Raw genomic sequence first — 21,942 nt, 5'->3', positions numbered from 1 at the left:
GTGTGTGTGTGTATATATATATATATATATATATGAATTAAGTATGAAGGCCATAATGCATTGATTTAATGCATAGCCAATGGTAATCAAGGATAACGTACTTTAAATCACGTAATACGAGTCAAAATGTGTTATGGCCCTGTAGATCAGAACTGTTAAAGTTGTATTAAACACTCAAAAGTAAATCATAGCATTGAAAATGAAGATAACATACTTAAACTTAGAGAAAATGTAAAATGTTTTATATGATGTTTCTCTCTTTAGTACAAGTTTATATATATATATAATATAAATATTGGAAAAAACACACAAAAAGGAACCAAGAAGGAAATTCTGGCATTGAAAAGAAATAGAATATATTGATATTGATTTATGTATATCATCAGGATACATATATATAAGGAAGTGGACTTAGATAGTGTAGCATGATCCCATAGCCTGAGAATCTCCCCAAAGCTAGGAAAGCCCACACACGCATGCCCTGATGGAGTAGATCAACTACTATTGACCAAGATGGTGTTGGTTTTCAAGTATAGTATGCATTTTGGGATTAAGAGGAAATTAAAACAGCATCATAATGTATATATACAATGTGTAGTGGAATTTTGACTATACTTCAAATTGAGGCAATATGTTATGAGATTGTTGACTGGCAATATACAGAGCCATAATGTGTTTAACCAATTTCTAGTCACACTTTGCAAGTTAAAGAGTTCTTATGTTATGACCTTATTGACTACCGATCACAGGGCCATGACATTGATTAAATAAGTAGTTAATTTTCTTTATGTGTTGGATCAATGCATTTATGGCCCTAATAGATTGGCCTACATATGTCTCAGCACTTATGTTCATTATGCTAAATTTTTTTATTCCCTATGGCACTGAATCTTCTCCATATTTCATAAAATACCAAAACTTATTCAACAAAGTATATATAACTGTATACTTACCTGAATAGCTAGGGCATGTTGGAAACACTAATTGTTATTAGTTGTTTATTTTCATGAGTTGTGACACTGATTGATTAAGATGGACACCCTTGAATTAATTGAAAATAATGAGAAATAATAATGGCAATAGTTGGATTACTTGGATAATTAGAATAGTCAAAAACAGTTCTAAACAGAAAAGCTAATTTTGATTAGTTGATTATTTTCATGACTTTAATTGATTCTGTAGTAGTTTTGGTTAAACTGTTATTTTACATACTAACCAAGCTAATTGCCCAGCTGTAGCAATTTGTTTTGGCAAAACACTTGCCATAGCCCTTCACATAAATATAAAGCATTGAATGTATTTTGTTCAAAATATTTGGGTATTTTTTTAATTATGGAGAGGACGAGTCGTTGCTGTAGGAAATTGACAAAAAACAGCTTGGAGAGTAAGTAACCATACTACATATAAATTCTGTAGTACATGACAGCCTAATAGTGATGCAGTGATAGTGCATAGGTATACAGTGTACATCTTTTAATTGAAATTTAATCATAATATGTATACATTGAAAAGTAAAGTGTGGGTTAAAATTTGAACTTTTATCAAGAGGGGAGAAGGTGCTAGGACAGCCTTGAAAGACCAAATAGCCATTGTTGTTCATAGGTTATTTTAGCTTCTACACCTATAGTGTAAGAAACACTGTATTAGTTAGTTTTAACAAATCATGAAAAAAAACTCATTTGAGGAACTGTATAAATTTATAGAGTCAAAAAAGCTTCCTAAAACCATTTTCAAAATTATTTTTAATTGGTACAGCTGTATCTAACATTGTAATTTATGACATATGTAGTCAGTACTGACAGTGGTCATATAATTTACTGGTCAACCATGTCACATCAGAGCAGCTTTGTCAGTAATAGAACAATTAGATTGTAATGCACCTAGCTCATGATGTAATAAAATATTCGAACATTGTTCAGTGATTGTATTTACTGTGCAAATATGTAGTACATGCTCTATAATAGTACTGACAAATTGTGTTTATAATATAAACTTACTTAACTAATTGTGTGTAAGATGTTTGAGCACGATATTTCAATGTAAAAAAAAGGACAAAATAAGTTTTCTTTATTCAAGGATGTAATCCATATTAAAATATCATACAAATAAGTTTTTGTTTTAAGTCTTGAACCTTTATGTTGGTTTTCTTTTATGTAGAAATGACTGAAAGCGTTAGTCTATCTCAAGACCCTTCAGTTGCTGAACATCTCTCAGTTCAAGGAGCCACATTGGTGTTCCTGGATGTTCCTCCAATGACAGAGTTTGGGATTGATATGAATGTGTATAATGTTGGAAAAAAGTTTCGTGGAGTAAAACTGATCCCTCCTGGACTCCATTTTATACATTATAGTGCTGTCAACAAGGAAGGACAAACAGCTCCAAGAACAGGATTCTTTCATTTTTTTTCTCCAAAGGAGTTGCTGATTAAGAAGTGGGACAATAGAACTGAAGGTAATTATTTTTATTTGTATATTTATAATTGATTAACTTGCTACATTAATTTTGAATGAAGAATGTTCAAGTTAATATAATAAGTAATTACTAACAGTTAAGGAAAAAAGTTTTTTTAAAGTTATCTTTATAAAGTAAAAGTAAACAACATTTTGATATACCTTTCAAGGTACAATTACAGACCAAAAAGATTACCTGTGGAAAGTTTGGTTAAGTATTGAACTAAGATAATAGAAGTATGAGCCCAAATGTAGTTGATTCCACTAGTTATCTGGTTTGCATTTGATTTTTATGTGTCAGCTAAAATTTCTGTTTAACTTTATAAAAGTGTATGAATATTTGCCAATCTTTTAATCATGGGTGGGAATTTTTATTCAAATTTTCTGTAACTTGTGTGCATGAAATTCAAGTACAAGTACAAGAATTGTCATTCTTCGGTGATGTACTCTTTATCACTTGGCATATTATACATGTAATTTGAAGCAACAATATAATTTTGTTTTATGATTATACTGTATGGTGCTTTACTATAGCTGAAAATGTAATACTGATAGTGAAATACAAGATTTAGCATTTTTATGTTTGTTCTGCCAACAAAATTTAGGTTAGAATATATTGTATGTTATGTTAAGAATTTAGTTAAAAGATCTTATACGTGTAGTGTATGCAGTTTGACTTCTTACCACAATGTTACATGTTTAACTTTGTGTTAGGTATACCTAGCTAAATTGCACAATTGTTATTGAAAAATTCATTTTGAGTCTTACATATACAATGCTAAAAAAGTATGTGTGTGAAAATATCTGAAAAGTTGTGTAATAATGTTGGTTTCTTTCATGTATAGTTGTTTCATAATTGCAGCTACAGTTATATAAGAGAGAACTTTTTCTAGACAGATTTGAACAATTATTGGAATTTGCTAATTGTTTAATTGATGGGCTCATTAACTGGTTACATACAAGCAACTGATTATAGCATCATTGAAACAAAGTAAATGGGTGTTCGGCAGTTGTCGATGTTGTAAAAAAAAGACTTATAATGCTTACGGTCAGGTTTCAATATCCAAGTGAGCAGAGCATAGATAGCCAATTATGTAGATTTCTACTTAACAACAAACAAACGTAACAGCAATTTTTTGAATATTTGAAGATTTAGAATAATCAAAAATAGTATTAATTGGAAATCCTAATTTTGAATCGTTGATTATTTTCATGACATTAATTGATTTAAACATGATTTTAATTTATCGATTATTTATGTGGCACTAATTGATGTAATTGTTGCTCATAGGTAATCAGTTTAAGTGCCCAGCTCTAGTTCTAGGCTCAGATTTCAGCAATTCAGTGCTGCTTTTGCTATTAAAGAAGAAAATTCTTAATATATTCACCAGTATTAATTGAACAAGAATAATCTCTCTGACTGCACATGAGGATTCTGTACTGTGCATGTGAGGTTTTCATTTTCAATGGTTATAAAGTTGTAATTTTTTTTTTTCCGTGAGATGATATTAGTGAAACAAAACCATTTGATATTCTAATTGATTTTGTTTTATTACTTGTTAATTTTTTTTTACAACTTGTGCCATTATACAGAAAACAAAAGCACAGAATTTGTATTTAATGAAGTCCGAGTAATCTACCAAATTTATTCTGTCCAGACACTGTATGTCCTTACACAACAATACCTTCTTCAAATTCTGTTTCTAGCATGTAAATATGAACATACTCATTTTTAATTGCTGAAGAAAAATCCTTAAGCTAAATTTTCTAGACCAGATTTTTTTCTAAGATTAACACGTCATTTCATTAGTTCTATAATACATTGTCATACATTGTTGTTTCATCGTTTTTGTCAGAAGTTTATTATAAGCTTATGATTTTGTCTTTTTTTATTTTGTTTTGAGATGGATTTTTGAAAGTGTGTTCAGACTACATGTCAGCTGAACTGCCTTTCCTGTGGATAGTTGTCATAAGGAGGCTTAGTCTATATACTTTACAAAAATGCAACAACAAAAATAATATTTATAAATAGAATTGTTTGTCCATAACAAGAAACTTCAACTCTTGTGTTATAGCTGGGGTTACAATTTCACTACATATAAAATGAAGGTTACTGATACAAGTATATATATAGATATAAACATGTGATTCAGTAGTATGGTGATGGAAAGCATGTACTTGTTCAAACATTGTGATTCAGTGTTTAAAATTAGCTTTTGTTGTTTCTCTTTTCACTGCTTTGTGAATGTGTATTTTGGTCATGTTATTTTGATGCAAGCACAAGTGGTAGAATGAGCTACATATGTTTACAGCTACAATCATTATATATGGATAATGATTGTACCTGTAGTTATGTTTTGTTTTTCATTCAAAAACTTCAATGTATATTGCATTAACAACTATTTTATTGAACAGTCACTGAACCAGATACATTCCTATTGTTTCATTGTGCGATGCAGTGAAGCTTGTTTTAAAGCTAGTGTATAGGTAGTAAAAGTAATTGATTGTTTTCATTTGAAAAGTTTGTATAATTGGACATTTTCAATAATGTAGTAGTTGTATGCATAATTCCTGGCAGTTTTGTTGTCAAATCATTTGTTTATGGCATTTGTCTGGTGATGTTTCTTTGCTTTGTGTGACATCATTTATTTTGTTGCAAACTGTTACTATAATTGTAGCTTCTTTCAAGGTTTGACTGTGTTTTGAATCATCTGGCAGGAGTTTAAGCATCTTACATTCTAAGGGTTTTGTGATTTGTTTTTTACTATATTAAAAAAGTTAACAATAAAGTTTCAATTTTTCATAAACTTATCTGATCTCAGTAAAACACATGTATTTGTATTCTAAGTATATAATGTAAAAAACAAAAAAAAATCTTTGAGTATGGTTTTATATTTTTCTCTTATCATTCCAGGACATTTGCTTTGGTTAAACTGTTAGTAGTGGTATATTCTGTATTTAAAAGAATGATATTTTGTAGTAACAGATTTTGCCATTCTTAAAATATGAAACCACTGATTAATTACTGATAGAAATTATAAATATTTTAAGTAATTATATAGCTACTTTTTCTTTCCAAAGTGATTAATATATATTGGTGTTTTGGAGACATGTTTTATTTATAGATGTCACACAAATATTCCATTGTATACTGTACATTATTGACCATTATTTAGACTCTAAATGTGCATAATTTGTCTTTGTTCTGCATAGTCGAATTATACTGTTAAAACTTCTTTGAGAAAGTAATGGAAATGATAAATAGATATATAATGATATTTGTAATTTTTTTTATCTTGATAGTGTAGTCTGATTGTCTTGTTGTTTGACACACTGTTAATACATATAGTTGTAAAATTAATATCTGTCCTAGTTTTCAAACAGGAAATATAAGTATAAGATTACTAGATCTCTGTGCAGCAAGTGAAACAGTATTCTTTTTTGGTGCCTGGCTAACTTGTATTTTTAAGATATGATTGTATACAGTGAATTATGGAAACATACAATCACCTAGGCATCATATGAATAAATTTTCTTTCTTTTTTATGATTATCAGATGTTAGCCAAAACGAAATCAGTGAAGAAGAAAAGCAAAGAATACATGCACACTTGCATGGTGATCTCGACCATTTTCTTGGAGTCTTTCCGTATAAGTCATGGAAAACATGGATTGGGTTAACGGGTTATATTACAGGTAATGTCATGTAATTATATAAAGTTCTTTAATCTTTGTTAGTCAGGTGTTTTGATGTCACATTTCTAAGAAAGAGAGTAACATTTTTAAGAGATATGTAGATATAATTCTTATTCTTCTTGCATCATTCAGTCAGTATAATTAGCCAAGACTTTCATTTCAATATCTATTAAAACATATTTTCTAATTTAAGACACCATTTAAATACTTTAGTTGGTAATTTTAAAAGCAGTTGACTTATAATGTTGAACCTAAATTTTTCACCTGAAATACCTTCTGGAAAATATAATGCTTAAACAAAACTGTTTGATTTGATTTGGTCATCTGTGTAAAACACATAAACCTGATGCTTAATCACATTTGCCTACAGAGTAATGTTCCCTCTAGTTTTTTCAATCCATGTGAGGAATGAATTTTTTCATGTGCACCAGTATCAAAGCGATGTGCACTATAACTTTTTTTTTGAGGGGCAGGAGAGTATTTTTAGACCATCAACCCTATTGGATCATTAGGCCATTTTGCAATGCTACCAGTTGGTTATTTGGGCTTTAAGCCTATCGACTGCCAGAGTCATTAAGGTCATCAGTGTGTTGAAACTCCTCACCATTACCGAGGATGTGCGCGGCTGGAATAATGCACTTGATTGGTTGTTGTGTGACCGTGCAGCTTAGAGGGAACACTGCTACAGAATAACATGTAATTTATATACACTTGAGTATACAATGCATGGTCCTTCTTCACCAGAAGTATCTTATAGATACTGGCTGGAATAATGCACTTGATTGGTTGTTGTGTGACCGTGCAGCTTAGAGGGAACACTGCTACAGAATAACATGTAATTCATATACACTTGAGTATATAATGCATGGTTCTTCTTCACCAGAAGTATCTTATGGAAGCTAAATTATTTGTGTTTAGTCATGAGCAGCAGTATTCTGTTTGAAACATTCAGAAAACTTTTTAGTAGACATTATTATCCATTTTTTGTTTGAAAGAGTACGAGATTTGATTCATACTGACCAGGTTACTGCATGAAGTTGGGTTACCAAGTTCTTACCTTATTAATTTGATAAACAACAGTAGGATGGCAGCAACAACGAACATTTGACACGTGTGAGTACAGTAACAAATGTTTAATTCTTGAACATTTTGGAATACACATATTCCATCTTCAGTAAGCTATATTGAACAGGGTAAATTATTAGGTACAAAAACTTATAAATTTAAACATTTTATAAAAAGTTATTAAAATACAGAATAAAAGGATGAAGTAAATTAAAAGACAAACAAAACTTCTATTCATGTTGAATGAATCTGTTGCTTCTTAATTTGATATTGAATGGGAGACACAAAGATGATGATTGAGAAATCTGAAACACTTTATGTAGATAAACAGAAAAATAAGATTAAAAATATTTGATAAGTATATAAATTAAAAATGAATCACTGAACTTTATTTTAAATTTCATAAATTCTATTTATTTTTATCTCTTGTGATCATTTTTCATCAGTTCCTATGAGGTATGGATAACACTTGTTTTTGTCCCCACTATTACTTCTGTAAGTCTTCATGTGAGCTAAATGTACATAAACTTGTTTGATAAGTAACCAGTGTCTGAGTATTATATTACATCATTTATACTTTAAATTAAGGGTAAAAAAAGTACTAACTATGAAAAACTTTATAATATGTAAAGTGAAATGTTAAGAACTTTATTAAAGGCATTTTGTTTTCTACATTTAGGATAACATTACATTAAGTTTGTCAACTTATTATAATCGGATTATAATAAAACTGAGAAATTCTGAGATTAGTTCTTGATGTAAATGGTTGCATCTGTAGCATTCATAAAACTCTTTGTGCTGTTTCAAATACTTTTCTCATGATGTTCATGCATTCTGTTCTGATGATGACCTTTATTTTTATAAGCTGAATCAATTTTTCTATGCATTTTCCTTAAACTAATTGTCACTAACGTTGTTTGTTGATCTGCATTTTATCTAGCCTCATTCACATGGTCTTATCTCAATGGTTAAACATTAAAAGCTATACGAAAATAGAAATTTTTGACTAAACCTTCATTATTAGATAGTAAAATGTGCTTTTCTTGTACTTGAAAGTTAAATTTATATAACTGATTTCAAAATCTTAAAAGTAACTTGTAGTAACTGCCAGAGGATGGAGGTTGAGTGATAACCCCATCATTCTAAAAGTCCAATATCATCTGATTTTCTTTTAGTAAACACTTTCATGTAACTTACTTAAATTATTTACATAGAAGAAAAGGTTTACGCTTTTGGGGGGGGGGGGAACCCTCATTCTGTAGTGCTGGCTTCACCCCTGCACCATTACAGTAATTCTTTTATTTCTCTCTTGCCTTACATGTTTATTTGTAGCTCTGTAAAAACAAAATGGAGATAATTTTTATATGTTAAATAGATGTTGTAGTGTTTACAAATCTTAATAAAATGTAGTTAGAACTGAAAATAGTACCACGAAAAAAAAAATTAACATTCAGTATAAACATTGAAGACATGAAGATTCAAGTACTGTTGAAAAGGTAAACGTAATTCTCCATACATAACCTACAGATTCATGGAGTATAAACTGTATAGGTTTTTGAAGAAGTACAGAAATGTTATTTCTCTTTACATTATAGGTTCTAGACCAACTCTCTTTTTTTGTTGTTCAATTTAATGACTAAATTATTATGCCTTGCAAAATAAACATATCTTTATTCATGGCAGTGACTTCTTCCACAGTATTACAAACAAACCTAAAAATATGATTTACGACACCATATGTGATGCAGGCATGAATACTATGGGCAGGTTGACTAGTATACATATGTGATAGACTGATATTCCCGATGTATTTAAAATAATATGATTTAGTTCAGAATGTATAAAAATGTAAAATCCAAGCAGGTTATGTACTCTGTGTATACACTATTTAATTTTTCAGTACCTAGGAGAGAGGCCACAGAGTTCTATTTGGACGATCTGTATTATTTCTCTCAAACATAACTTTTTTTATAAATTTTTTTTTATAAAATTTGTGTTAAAAAATAACTGTTTCTAATTCCAGTGAAAAATAGCCAATTAGATTAGGAAATGTTATAAATATGAAACTAAATAAATGGACATTTTAATTTACAAGTCTCTAATTGAGTCGCACGTGTTTGTGTATCAGACTTATGGTGAATTACCCTTCTTTGATAAACAGTCAATCAATATTATAAAACAATTCATTTGAGAAAAAATAACAGCATTTTTGTAAATTTTGATAATTAAATATAGAGTTGGGTTTTACACATGTCATGCAGGTAGAACTACACTTGTCCCAGGCTAGTATGCATGGAAGTCACGGGAGCCTGAACTCAAAATTTGGTAGTCCTAGATAATGGGCTAATGTATTTTTACACCCTTGCTTTTTTTCTTGTGCATTAAATGCTATGACCACTAATACATATTTTGTACATTAGATAAAAGTTGTACAGTAGTTATCTTTAAAAAAACAAATTCATGGCTTAGCATTTTGTTTTTGGTCTATCTTTTTCCACTTGAAGTATATCAAATCCATTCTCAATGTGCATGGTGAAATTCTTGTCTTATATACTGGTATGTAATCTTTTATTCAAATATCATTATTTTCAGTTCATTGCTGTATTTTTTAACCTCAGTTAGTTTTAATTTGTTAATTAAAAAGTGTATATTTAAATGTTTATGAATTACATGCATCTTAAAAATGCATCACAGTTTATAGTCTATAAGATGTGGAACATATTTTGGCACATGTATATCATACCATTCTGTAGAGCTGGACAGTTAGTTGTATTTTCTATTCAGCTAATCAATGGCCCCCATTAATTGATCAATACAGTGTTTATCCAACCACTGTAAGAACATGCTAAAAAAAAAGTGGTGGTTGGTGCTGCCCAAGAAATTGCCTTCCTTCTATTCAACAGTTCATCAACAAGAACAACAACACAAAAATGTTGGTGATGGGTGCTGCAGACTAGTTTCTTTCCCTCTGTTAATATTGAAACATTAGTTCCAATGGCAAATAGCCTTAGTAGTTTTCACATAACAAAGATAAGATGGCTAAGTTTAGTGGCAATATTTCGAGTATTTGTATTGTTGGAATAATTGGAAATTCTAATTTTGATTAGTTGATTATTTTTTTGATAATCAATTTAATAACAATTTATATTACTCTGTTGTGGACAAATAAAAAAAATTAATAATTGAAAACACCCATTTCAACTAATTGATTATTTTTGTGACAACCAACATAATCAAAAACAGAAATAATCTGAAACATATATTTCAATTAGTTTATGTACCACTAATTAACATAATCACTGCTCATAAATAATTAAATAAGTTGCTCAGCTCTATCATTCTGTTGAAGCTAACTTCTAAGTAAAATTTGTGAAACCTTATCTTTTGTTTTATGAAGAACCCCTTTTGAGAAAGTTGGAACCAGAGAATGGCAAAATCCAATCTGTGAATCAACTAGTACCACAGACTTATCCACCAAAACCCACTTCAGATGATACAGATAGTCTTGTGACAAAGAGGTTTAAGGTTGACCTGGAAGAAAGATTACTTCCCACCATGGCAACACAACCGGGTACATCAGTTCGATTTACAGTTATTCCAAGATGCAGGTGAGAATGTGAAAGAAATTCAAGTGTGCAGATATCACACTTAGCTCTGTGTTAACTAATATTCAGTATTTTAAGATCCACCCACACTGTCCACGTACTCAAAATTTCAAATAAGTGTTGTTGTGAAGATGGGTAAAACAATAAAAGATTATGATCATCTCTTATCCCGAGAAAGATTTTATGAGATTTGACAGCTGTCTTTTGAAATAGATCAAGTGTGATAACTCATTTAAATGAGTGTGAATAATTAGAATGTTATTGCTATTTATTTATTTTCCTATTGAAAGCTTGAACATTGAGCCTTCTGGGTGTTTTATTAAATGTTTAAGTTCTGATGTTTCTAGTTATTAAATGGATAAAAAATGCATATGAACATAGGTAAATAATATACATTTGAAAATTGTTTGGTGAAGTAAAAGCTGAACCTAGATGGGACTTGAATTCATTCATGTTAACTGAGCAGGTGGTTTAACCAACTGAAGTACTGCATCACTAGTGGCACAAATCATATGCAGTTCTGCTGATATTGTGGTATTTTCAGATACTACCAATTTCCTGTAAGAGTGACAAGATAGATCTGTTAAATAATGGGATATTTGTTAAGACATTTACTGCAAAATGTATTCTGTATTCTCTGACTAACTGAGTTTGTTAGAAATAGAGTCTGAACACAAATGCACAGTTACATTAAACAATCTTTATTCAAACAAACCAAGGTCGTGTGCCATACTAACTCTGTTAAATTCATGTTCCATACTGAATAAATCTCGCATTACATAGTTAACTCATAAACAGAAGCCCTATACATACTTATCTCATTAACAACAGACTTACCCAGCATGACTAGCACTATCCACATGACCAGTCATTCTCAATGGAACATAAGAAAGATCATTATCTCCAGAAGTCACCTGACTGCCAGTGTTAAATATAACTGCCTAACTTCCCCAAGTATGGGTGACCTTGCAGCTATCTTTAACACAAGAAGATAAAAGGTGCTGCTCTAGGTGAATGACACAAAACAAAAGGTAGCTAGAGCAACAGTGACTTAAAAATCTTGTAGCTAATATGTTATGTGGAAACTGCACATACATGCACAAATAACAAATTTTACTGTGATAAAAACATTGCTTGAGTAGATCTTCAGATTTATGAGAAACACTCATGTTTCTCAGAGAAAAAGTTTAAATGTTAAAATATATGCCTATAGAAAAAAGATATTTAAACATCTGAAATGCCAAATTAAAATGTTAATAAACATTACATTGATTTTTACAGTATTAAAACTTATAAAATAATATTATCAGATTTAGCTCTTATATCCAACTGCTAAATTTACTTTTATTAAGATTAAAGTTATTTAAAAAGAAATACGTATCTCGTGTAAAGTTATAACATTTGATTGAATTCTAACAGAAAAAGACCTGTTAACTAGCTCATCAAAATTTATGCCAAAACTTAAAGGAAATATTCATCTTGATATAATTTTAATCATGTTCTTCTTTACTAATTATATATTTAATTTCATTAAGAAAAGTGCATAATACCATTTTAACAACACATTTTATCAATATGTTATGCTTCAACAGTCTAGGCATTACACACCACAAGATTTGATGTCTCATAAATGACTAACATAGTGTTCCAGCTTAGGTATAACGTTTTGCATCACATCTAACACGATGAGTTCTTGTACTGAAAAACAACTCATTGACAGTGGTGTGCAACATGCGAAATGTGTACATAAATCCTCTATGGAGCCAGCAAAGAAATATGTAACTAAAATTAGTAACAATCTTCTTGTTATGCTATATCACACCTATTGTCACTCAACTGATCATGCTTTATCAGCTTAGGCATTATACATCATAAAAAAAAAAGCATCTTTATTTTATTGTTTTAGCTGAGAAAAACTTGTACAATATGGTGATAACAGTAGGAGTTTCGGTGGCTTTCCTCTATAAATTATGGATGATTTGGAATGTGCTTGACATTTCCTGACATAATTCATTTAAGTCAATGTCTTTGCAGAAACAGAAAATGGACACCAGAAACTTTATTCTACAAGAGTGACTACTTTTTTTATATACAATGAAATAAATAAAAAATGATAATTAGTTGCTATCTTGTAGTTTACCTATTGTAAACTTTAGCTATACTTGGATGCTATTAAAACAACCAGAAGTATGTAAGGAATGCTTTTTTTTACATTTAGTTTTGGATATGATTATACAACTTATTAATTTATAATTTGTGTAATAAAGTGATCTACTGTGATAATGCTAATTTGATAAATATATTTCTGGTGCTGAAAGTAGTTTTTGAATAGTTCAGGGCTCATTACGTGCAAAAATGTTGTGATCCATATTTTTATTTTTTTAATGATTAACGTATTTCACTTACATAACTGCAAAGTTCAAAAGTCAGTTTGAGATATCAACATTTTACAAGAACTTTGTAAGTTAGGAAAAACGTGAACAATAAATAGAGAACTTTATATAATTGTAAAATATGGCAAATATAAAAAAACAGTGAAGTAATACAAAGAAATTTAAACAAAGTTCTTGTAGCAAATATTTTTTTATAAAATAAAAACAAAGTAAAAGATTTGATAAAATATTTGTATCAGCTAAACATTTGGTTGTTGTTCTTCACTGGACAGGTATAACAAAATCGTGTACTGAAAATGTTGGATTTATTCTCTCTTGTTTTGGTTTTTGCACTGGACAGGTATAACAAAATCATATACTGAAAATTTGGATTTATTCTCTCTTGTATAGCTAAAATACCTTTAAAAGATTGTGTGGAATTTAGCTATAATTCTACTGTTCTGAAACATTTATATATTAGTATTATCACTCAAGCCACACTTGTAAATCTGTGATAAGCTTGAGAACTTATAACCCGGTAATTTGAGATTTGATCATCGTGCTTAAAAACAAACACTTTATCACTTGCATTACTGACATTCTCGGAAAGATTACAATTATTGAATCATTACAGTTTTAAAAAAATCTCATGGAATGATAAGCCACAAAATATTTCTCCAGTAGTCATTTAAAAACTATATAGGTTATGTGTCAGGTAGTTGAATAATGAATTTTTTTTTTTTGCATGTAAAATTTTTCCTTTTAATTTTTGCTCCTCAATCTTACTTGATGCATTGCACACTACCAGTTATATCTATTTTTCAGGTACCCTGCAGGCTCAACACCTTCAGAGATAACAGCACATGGCATGGACTCAACATTCATTTTGGAAGAGATGTTTCAAAATTGTTCTGTGAAAGATGAAATACTTGGAGAATTGCAAATGGCTTTTATCTGTTTTCTTGCAGGCCAGTTATACGATGGTTTTGAACAGTGGAAATGTCTTTTGCATATGATATGTGCTTGTGACAGTGGAATTGAGAAGTACCCAGATTTCTTTTCAAAATTAATCCGAATTTTACATTTTCAGCTTCAACAGATTCCATCAGATTTTTTTGTGGACATAGTTTCTGGTGACAATTTTTTAACAAATACTTTACAGATCTTTTTTTCAAACATTTCCAGTAATAATGTTGATAGAGCATTATATGAACGAGGACAAAAATTCAAAGAAAGTTTGGTCAAAAAATTCAAATGGGATTTTGACAGTGAACCAGATGATTGTGCTCCTGTTGTGGTGGAATTGCCAGAGTTAGTCTGAACTAAAACACATTTGTTGATATGAAATGTCAAGTTATATTTTACAGATGTTTAAGCTGATTTGATTAGTACAATAAAAGTTGGTTTAAAACTTAAAACTTTTCATACTTTGTACAGTGTAACATTTAACGATTTATTCAACATACTGTCACACTTGAGAAAACTTTTAAGATATCTTGTGTGCATAATAAGCGTTTCTGATACATGTATAGCTGTTCTCATTCAGTGCTGCCCACAAGCCTTGAACTCCCGCATACCCCGTGATCAACGTAGTTCAACTGCATCTCGCGTGTAACTCATCATTTGACAACCATCCTCCAATAGGAGTGTGGCACACCCTCTTGATTCATCTGATTCCCTCTGTTCGATTTCTACCAAACTGTCACTTCTCATCAGGCAGTGATTGAGTGCATATGTCTTTCACTTGTGCTGTTTTCATGTGTTCATTTCATTTTTTTTTTTTGTGTGTGTGAAGTAGTGTATTTACTTGTATTTATTTATTTGCAACAGTTAGTTTTGTCTGTAGTAGTGTTCCATGATAACTTATCTTTGTTTATTGTGTATTTTTTTTCTTCTCTATTTTCAACTTCTTCTACCATTTAAGATGAATTCTGTAAGTTTATGTTTGCAACTTCTGTATATTATTACTGTTTACTTTGAATGCCATTACCGGCTTCAGGTCTGGGAGTCTAGACTGAGGATTTTTCAGCTATCATTCATTGGGAGATTGATCATTATATGAGGCTTCCTTATTCTCTTTACGATGTTCAGGTTCTTTCTACCTTTTCCAAACCTGTTTATGAAGAGGAGGATTTTGACAGTTTTTTTTTCACCCTTCCTACTTGTGCCTTCTCATGCATCTCCTAAGAAATCTATTTGATATATCTATGCCTTTTGGATATGCTTTCTGTTTTCTCATTTTTAAAATTTTCATATGATAATGTTTCTTTTTTAGCATGACACCTGTCATTAGAGTCCTTTGTTTTCCTTTCTTCCCCTTACATCAGGGTTCATGCTGAGCATTTCATTTTCCAGTTGAGTGTTGGTATTAGCATGCCTCATTATGATCTTTATGCTTTGGCTTATCAGAAGCTGCTCAACTTTTTCTTGACTCCCAACAGTTAGTCACTTTTGCTTATGTTGGGGGCTGTCCCTGATAATACTCTCCATTTCTCCCACATTCACCTTACCTTTACGACTCTCCTACAATACTTGTCCAACTTACATCTCCTTTATGGGGCACTCCACCAATCCCCTGAAGGATTTTTGGGGGGAGATACACTTTTCCTCCTTACACATCATTGGCACTATTGTCCTTTTCAGCCCTATCCCTTCACACATGGTTTTATTGCTGTTGTGATCTTATTGAGAAGGGCTCTGTTTTTTTCACAGGTTCATCTACCTTCCCATAACCTTTGTGACTTCCAGATGGCTCCTTTCCTCCATTTGTTTGTTTTTGGAGATTTTCCAGAGAATTCATGTGTGGACTCTGCAATCTGGCCCCTTCCCTTTTTCCTGGAATCTCACCTCTGTTGCCCATTGGAGGAAATTATTTGGTCAGGTATGTGGCCTCCACCTCATACATTCATCTCCCACTATTTTCATTGGGTAGTTGTTTCTTACTCATTGGAGTACTGCCTTCCAACTGTTGCCATCATTCAAACTTTGGTACAGCCACGACCCATTTAGGATTCCCCACTCAGTGGCGAGCATTACCTGTCCAGGTATGCTTCCTATATCTCAAATCTGCACTGTATGGCCATGATGTGACTGATGTTGCTCAGTGGGTCTGTTTGAGTTTGATGTGACCTGCCACATTGGTATATCGTATCCTACTGTCATTCAGATGTCAGGTATAACACACACACTGTTGAGATTTGGCCAATTGCTAGTAGGTTTTTCCTCACAATATATTTGTTTCATTAATATGTCTGTTCTGGTTCTGCTAACCTATGGACTTACATGGGCAAAGCAGAAGAGGATAGCTGCCCATCCTTGCTGTTGCTTTGATTGAATAAATCTGAGGCAGTCTGCTTTTCAAAATAGGGTTTTTTTTATCACCTGTTGCACTGTCTCTGGTGTTGGCATTCCTCCAGACTCTCTGCCTCATTTTATCCCCATTGTCTTTCTAGTGGAGTATGGAGTCCTTGCCACTTTCCAGTTCTGAGCCACTGGGGTGGTGGATGATGGAGGAGTCCTCCTGAATGTGTTCACTTCCATTCAGTGGAGATTAGGGTGGTGGTGTTCTGCTGGTATAGATAGCATGTGATCCTCCAGTCATTCTCTCCACCTCCATGCAGGGGGTCCAGGAGGTTGATGTTGCATTCAGCTTCTGTGCAGTTCTATCCAGAGGGTGAGGTTTGCTTATATATTCTACATGTAATCCACTTCTCTGAGGTGGGACATGGAGGATAGTGTTCATCTCCATGAGGTGGGTCCTGGAGGTTGCTGTTGCACTCCAGTCTATGTGCAGTCCTATCCAGAGGATGGTGTTGCTTTAATTTGGATCCCTCATCCTACCATCACCTGGATGTTGGTTCCCAATGAGTGATTTCACATTAGAGCTGGACCAATCAACATAAATCCTCACACATGTGTTGGTTGTGTTTCCTCTTCTTTCCACAATAATACACCACTCAATGTCATTGCAATAAATATATTTAAATTTACTTTATGAACGTGTAAACATTGAGGATATTATAAAAGAAATTGTATATAATTACTGTGTTATAGTTTTTGAATCAGCTATTCCATGATGTAATGTTCCAAAAAATAGGCAATGAATTTAAGTTAAATTTTTGTGTATCACTGTTATTTTTTGTTCTCCATTAACATTTCAATTTGTAAATGAAGTTGTGAAAATGAATAAAAATGTTTTAAGGTCAATTTTTTTATTAGTTATAGATTTACAAATATATGGAAATGTATAATGTAACAATTTGTAAAAGATAACTGCTTAATTTGGCATCAATATACACCACCATGATTTTGTCCAAAGGAATAAAGCATGTTAAGGCTCCTATGCACCAAACATTAAACCTACTTAGAGATGGATTTATAGGAGTGAAAAGAATGCAAGTGCATAGCCAAAGGAGATCCTATCATAAAGAAATTATAATGAAAATTTCAAGCCCTTTAGGTCCTGGAATAAGACTTCATATGGAACTCGAAGTTTACTAACACTGCACCTGCACGACACATACATAAACATTCACTGAGCATTTGTTTTGCAAAATAACAATATTTTTTACACAGAGAAAGAATTTACATAACTCTTTAAGACATTATTGTAGTTTTAGTTATTTAAAAAATAAAAATTCACGAAATAAACTCTTATATCACACACTGACAGTCGAGCACTAGGTGACAATTCCAGGTATCTATTATTCTATTATTTTCCCTAGTATTAACATCATTTATGGATATTCTGTTCAATAACAAAGTTCAGTGAAATCCCCACATCAAATAGAAAATATGTTGATCCATCATTATCAACTATGTTGTTCGTACTTAATGAATATGACTGTGGTATATCCAAGTAAAACTGAATATAAAGTCACTAAATAACTAGAGATTCGTTCTAGATATTGATTATAGAGTATTAACTTCACTGAGTTGATAAACAGAACAATGGTCACAAGTGTAAAACAAAATGAATAATCTTTATTACGTGTAACACACACAAACTGTGTGTAGATTTGCAATGTACTTAGAAGTGTTGAATGGTCATTTTTGCAGGATGTTCTATCAAACTGCCAAATCCAAGGTTTCTTTGTTTCTAAGAAACCTCATATTTACTTATTTTTACATGCAATAACATGTGATTGGTCATTCTCATCACACGTAGGTGGGGCCATAACTTCTAGATATCACTTGTACAAACACTGAAGGACACAGCTGTAGACATCCTTACACAATGTCACATTAATCAATGTTCTTCAAAGATGGTAACAGGTATCGCCTACTTCAAAAGTAAGAAAGGTAACTTGAAACAAGATCAGTTTAATACTTTTCTCGACCACATGTTTTGTGAGACCTGCACACATTCAGAATAAATATAACACTACAAGAAGATCGAAACGTGGTACATTCATATACCAAATGACGATTCTATTTTGACTCAACAAGTGTAGTATGCAGTTGCTACTTCTATCATTCTCACAAGATTATAGTATTTTTTTCTTCAATAAATATACTTCAGTAATGATTCATTATGACAATTAGAGAACATAAAGGTATAATGAAAAAAAGAAAGCACGGCAAGACATACCTGGTGAGAATCGTGCATTAAAAATGGTAACATTACCTTGAAATCATTATTACATTAGGAACAAGTTGTTGTTTAATTCTTGTGATATCACGCATTCAGTAGGATCACTATCAATAAGTTGCGATAAATAATGGTGTAGGTAATTGGACTTTATAAGACTGAAATTTAGAGAAAATAAAAAGCAATATACTTATTTACAAATATCAAATGTAAAGACTTTAAAAAGTCACGAATTTGGCCCTCACGTAACTAGAAGATTTTAGGAGACTTGCAAGTTTTCAGAAGAGCATTGGTATGGGTCTCTGCTGATTTTCTTTGGGTTAGGGCGCTTGACTCGCAATCTGAGGGTCGCGGTTTCGAATCCCTGTCCCACCAAACATGCGCGCTCTTTCAGCCGCGGGGGCGTTATTATGTGATGATCAATCCCACTATTCGTTAGTAAAATAGTTGGTGGTGGGTGATGATGGCTAGCTGTCTTCCCTGTAATATTTCACTGCTAAATTAGGGACGGCTAGCGCAGATGGCTCTCGTGTAGCTTTGCGCGAAATTCCAAACAAAAAAACCAATCCAGAGCTTTTAGAGTTCCAGTAGATTTTAGTGTAGATGGTTGCCTTAAGCCCTTCGTGTTGTTAACTTGTTTTATTTTAGTCTGGGTTTCGATGGCGTAGTGATACAGAAAAATCCAAGGTTCACTTATATTTAACATTTTTATATTGATTTGACCTTTTAACTTGGTGGGGTTGTTTTTATATTAGTGTGTTTAACTTAGTACAAAGAAGGTATCACCCTTGAACTGGAGAGAGTCTCATCAATAAATGTTTTTGTTCACTTCTCCCATCAGTTTTACATACCCCAGGGACACTAGTCCTTTTGTATTATACTATAGCGTATTATTTTGTATTGTTTGTAGTAAATTATATTGTCTTTTGTATTTAATAAACATCTGTTGTAATACTTGAATGTTTGCGTCTCGTCTGATTCCTTGTGTAACGAACCCTGTTGTAGATCATAGAGTAATGAACTCTAATATCCTAGAGGCTCCTGCTAATAGGTCTAACTGCCTACTATGAGGTTCACTTGTGAACCGGAAAATACCATATACCTAGATATTAAATTTATAAATAATAAAACTGGTAGAGGGTTTACTACCTTTTTTCATGTATAAAAAGCTCAAGCTTTTGAAAATCAAACAAACAAATATGACTATTTGCTGTCGAGGCAGAACCTTAAGACAATATAACTGCCTACTCGGATGTTATATTTGTTATATTTACAAAAGTTACAGGTAAATTATTCGTGTGTTATACTCATGTGTTGGTAGTTAAACACAAAGCTGCAAAATGGGCTATCTGTGCTCTGTCCACCACTGGGGGCTTACTAATGTGGAACTTTATTAACTTTAGAGCAATGGGATAGGTTCATTTAACAGGAGGTTTGACAAGATATTTATCACTAAGTAGCAGTGAATTTCTGAATAAATGAGCATGAGATTGGACACAAAATGAAAAATCTTTGTTTAATTCACAAACAACGTGTGTGTGTATATTTGCTGTTATTAAACACGGGGCGGTCTCTTCTACTGAGTGTTATATCTTCAACTGATCAGGTCGAATTCATCTACTAAACTGCTTAAATTCAACGTTCCTTTCTTTGCAGGTAATATCAGATTTATACAAAGCAATTACCCCTACTCTCATAACTGGCCATTCTCATTCATGCATAGTTTATTTGTTGTTAAACCCAAAGCTATACAATAGACTATCTATGCTCTGCCAATTACAGATATCAAAATCCAATTTTTAGCGTCGTAAGCCCTAAGACTTACTAATGGACCATTGAAGGGCTTCAAGGATAATGGAGGCCGCAATCGAGAGGTAATGCCTGAGCTACCAATGAAGGACACTAGCTCACAACCTTCTTGTACAATGTGCAGAATTTTAGCTTTCCTCCCATGGGTAGAACAAGAGTGGCCTCAATATAATGACAAGGAGCAAAGGTAGATAAAAGGAAATTAACTTAACAGCTTTCTCGGCCATGTGTTATGTGAAATTTGTATATATATACAGAATAAATGATAAATTTATAATCATAATATATTCATAGAAGACAGAAATACATGGCACAGAGGTGTTGTTAGACACTGGCACATGGGGCCTGTGCCCTGAATCCATTTGGTGCTCTTGCAAATTCGGAATAGAAATCCATGATTGATATCCTACTGAAACACCGAAAATTCCCGCGAGTTCGGGCCCGAGCCCCGAATCTTTTAAGAACCTAGCGACGCCTCCGGCATGGTATATTTATATACCACACTCACTTCACAGTGAGTTATTTCGCTCTGTATTTAACGAGTAACCCTTAGAAGCTAATAATAATCTGAATAGTGTAAACCAAAGAAACAGTGAGAGTTTCGTAGGACTTATATTTGACCATAGAGTGAAGATGTGAAATACGTGACTTGTAATTTTAATAGTTAGAAATGTATTACTCAAAATATAATAATTTCAAAGAAATAAATTAAATGGTTAAATGTAAGTAAAAAGGCTAAGTTTGGACTGAGATCCCACAATTTACATGTCAGTGTAAAAAGAAATCCACAGAATTTCCTTCACCAACTCTTGCAGTAACATCCTCAAAGAATCTCAAAAGATTTTCCCTTAGTGGAACCATGCTGGCTCTTTGATACTATTCATATTTAATCACACTCTCCAAATTATTTACGACCACTGATGTAAGACTAACTGGCCTATAATTGCCTGGACAATGCATATCACCTCCTTTAAATAGCAGACTAATATTATCCAACTTCCAATCTTCTAATACTCTTCCAATACTCAATGACCTATAAAAATATTAGCTAGCGGTTCACAAATAAAATCTTTAAGTTCCTTTAAAACTATAAGATAAAAGTTGTCTGCATCCAGGGGAATTGTCAATTTTTAGGTTTCCCAACTTTCTCTTACAATTTCAGAACTTAAAATGATATATTTTACGTCAATATTTTCAACATACTGTTACGACAGCAGGGGTCACGTGACGCTAGTAGCACGTCATATTCTCGAAGATTCGTGAAGTCTCGAGCTTTTTACTAGATATGTGGTAGTCTTGTATATATATATATATATATAGCCGCCAAGAACTGACGGCAACATGGGTAATTGAACTG

The 21,942-nt window shown here is 32.1% G+C and overlaps 1 protein-coding gene across 1 annotated transcript in view; it reads left to right on the top strand.

Annotated features, from left to right (window-relative positions):
- Positions 1-14,604, top strand: part of LOC106471996 (protein AAR2 homolog) — a 15,367-nt gene extending 763 nt beyond the window's left edge. Inside the window, exons 2-5 of the mRNA XM_013932625.2 lie at positions 2,158-2,451; positions 6,007-6,144; positions 10,607-10,817; positions 14,012-14,604. Coding sequence (XP_013788079.1) covers positions 2,160-2,451; positions 6,007-6,144; positions 10,607-10,817; positions 14,012-14,507 — 1,137 coding nt within the window. The 5' untranslated portion in view covers positions 2,158-2,159 and the 3' untranslated portion in view covers positions 14,508-14,604. The remainder of the gene's footprint in view (positions 1-2,157; positions 2,452-6,006; positions 6,145-10,606; positions 10,818-14,011) is intronic.
- The last annotated feature ends 7,338 nt before the right edge of the window (positions 14,605-21,942 follow it).

This window comes from Limulus polyphemus, unplaced genomic scaffold (assembly GCF_000517525.1).
Source record: "Limulus polyphemus unplaced genomic scaffold, Limulus_polyphemus-2.1.2 Scaffold5013, whole genome shotgun sequence".
Lineage (NCBI taxonomy): Eukaryota > Metazoa > Arthropoda > Merostomata > Xiphosura > Limulidae > Limulus > Limulus polyphemus.
Note: the sequence above shows the minus strand (reverse complement) of the source record. Positions and strands in the feature narration are given on the sequence as shown.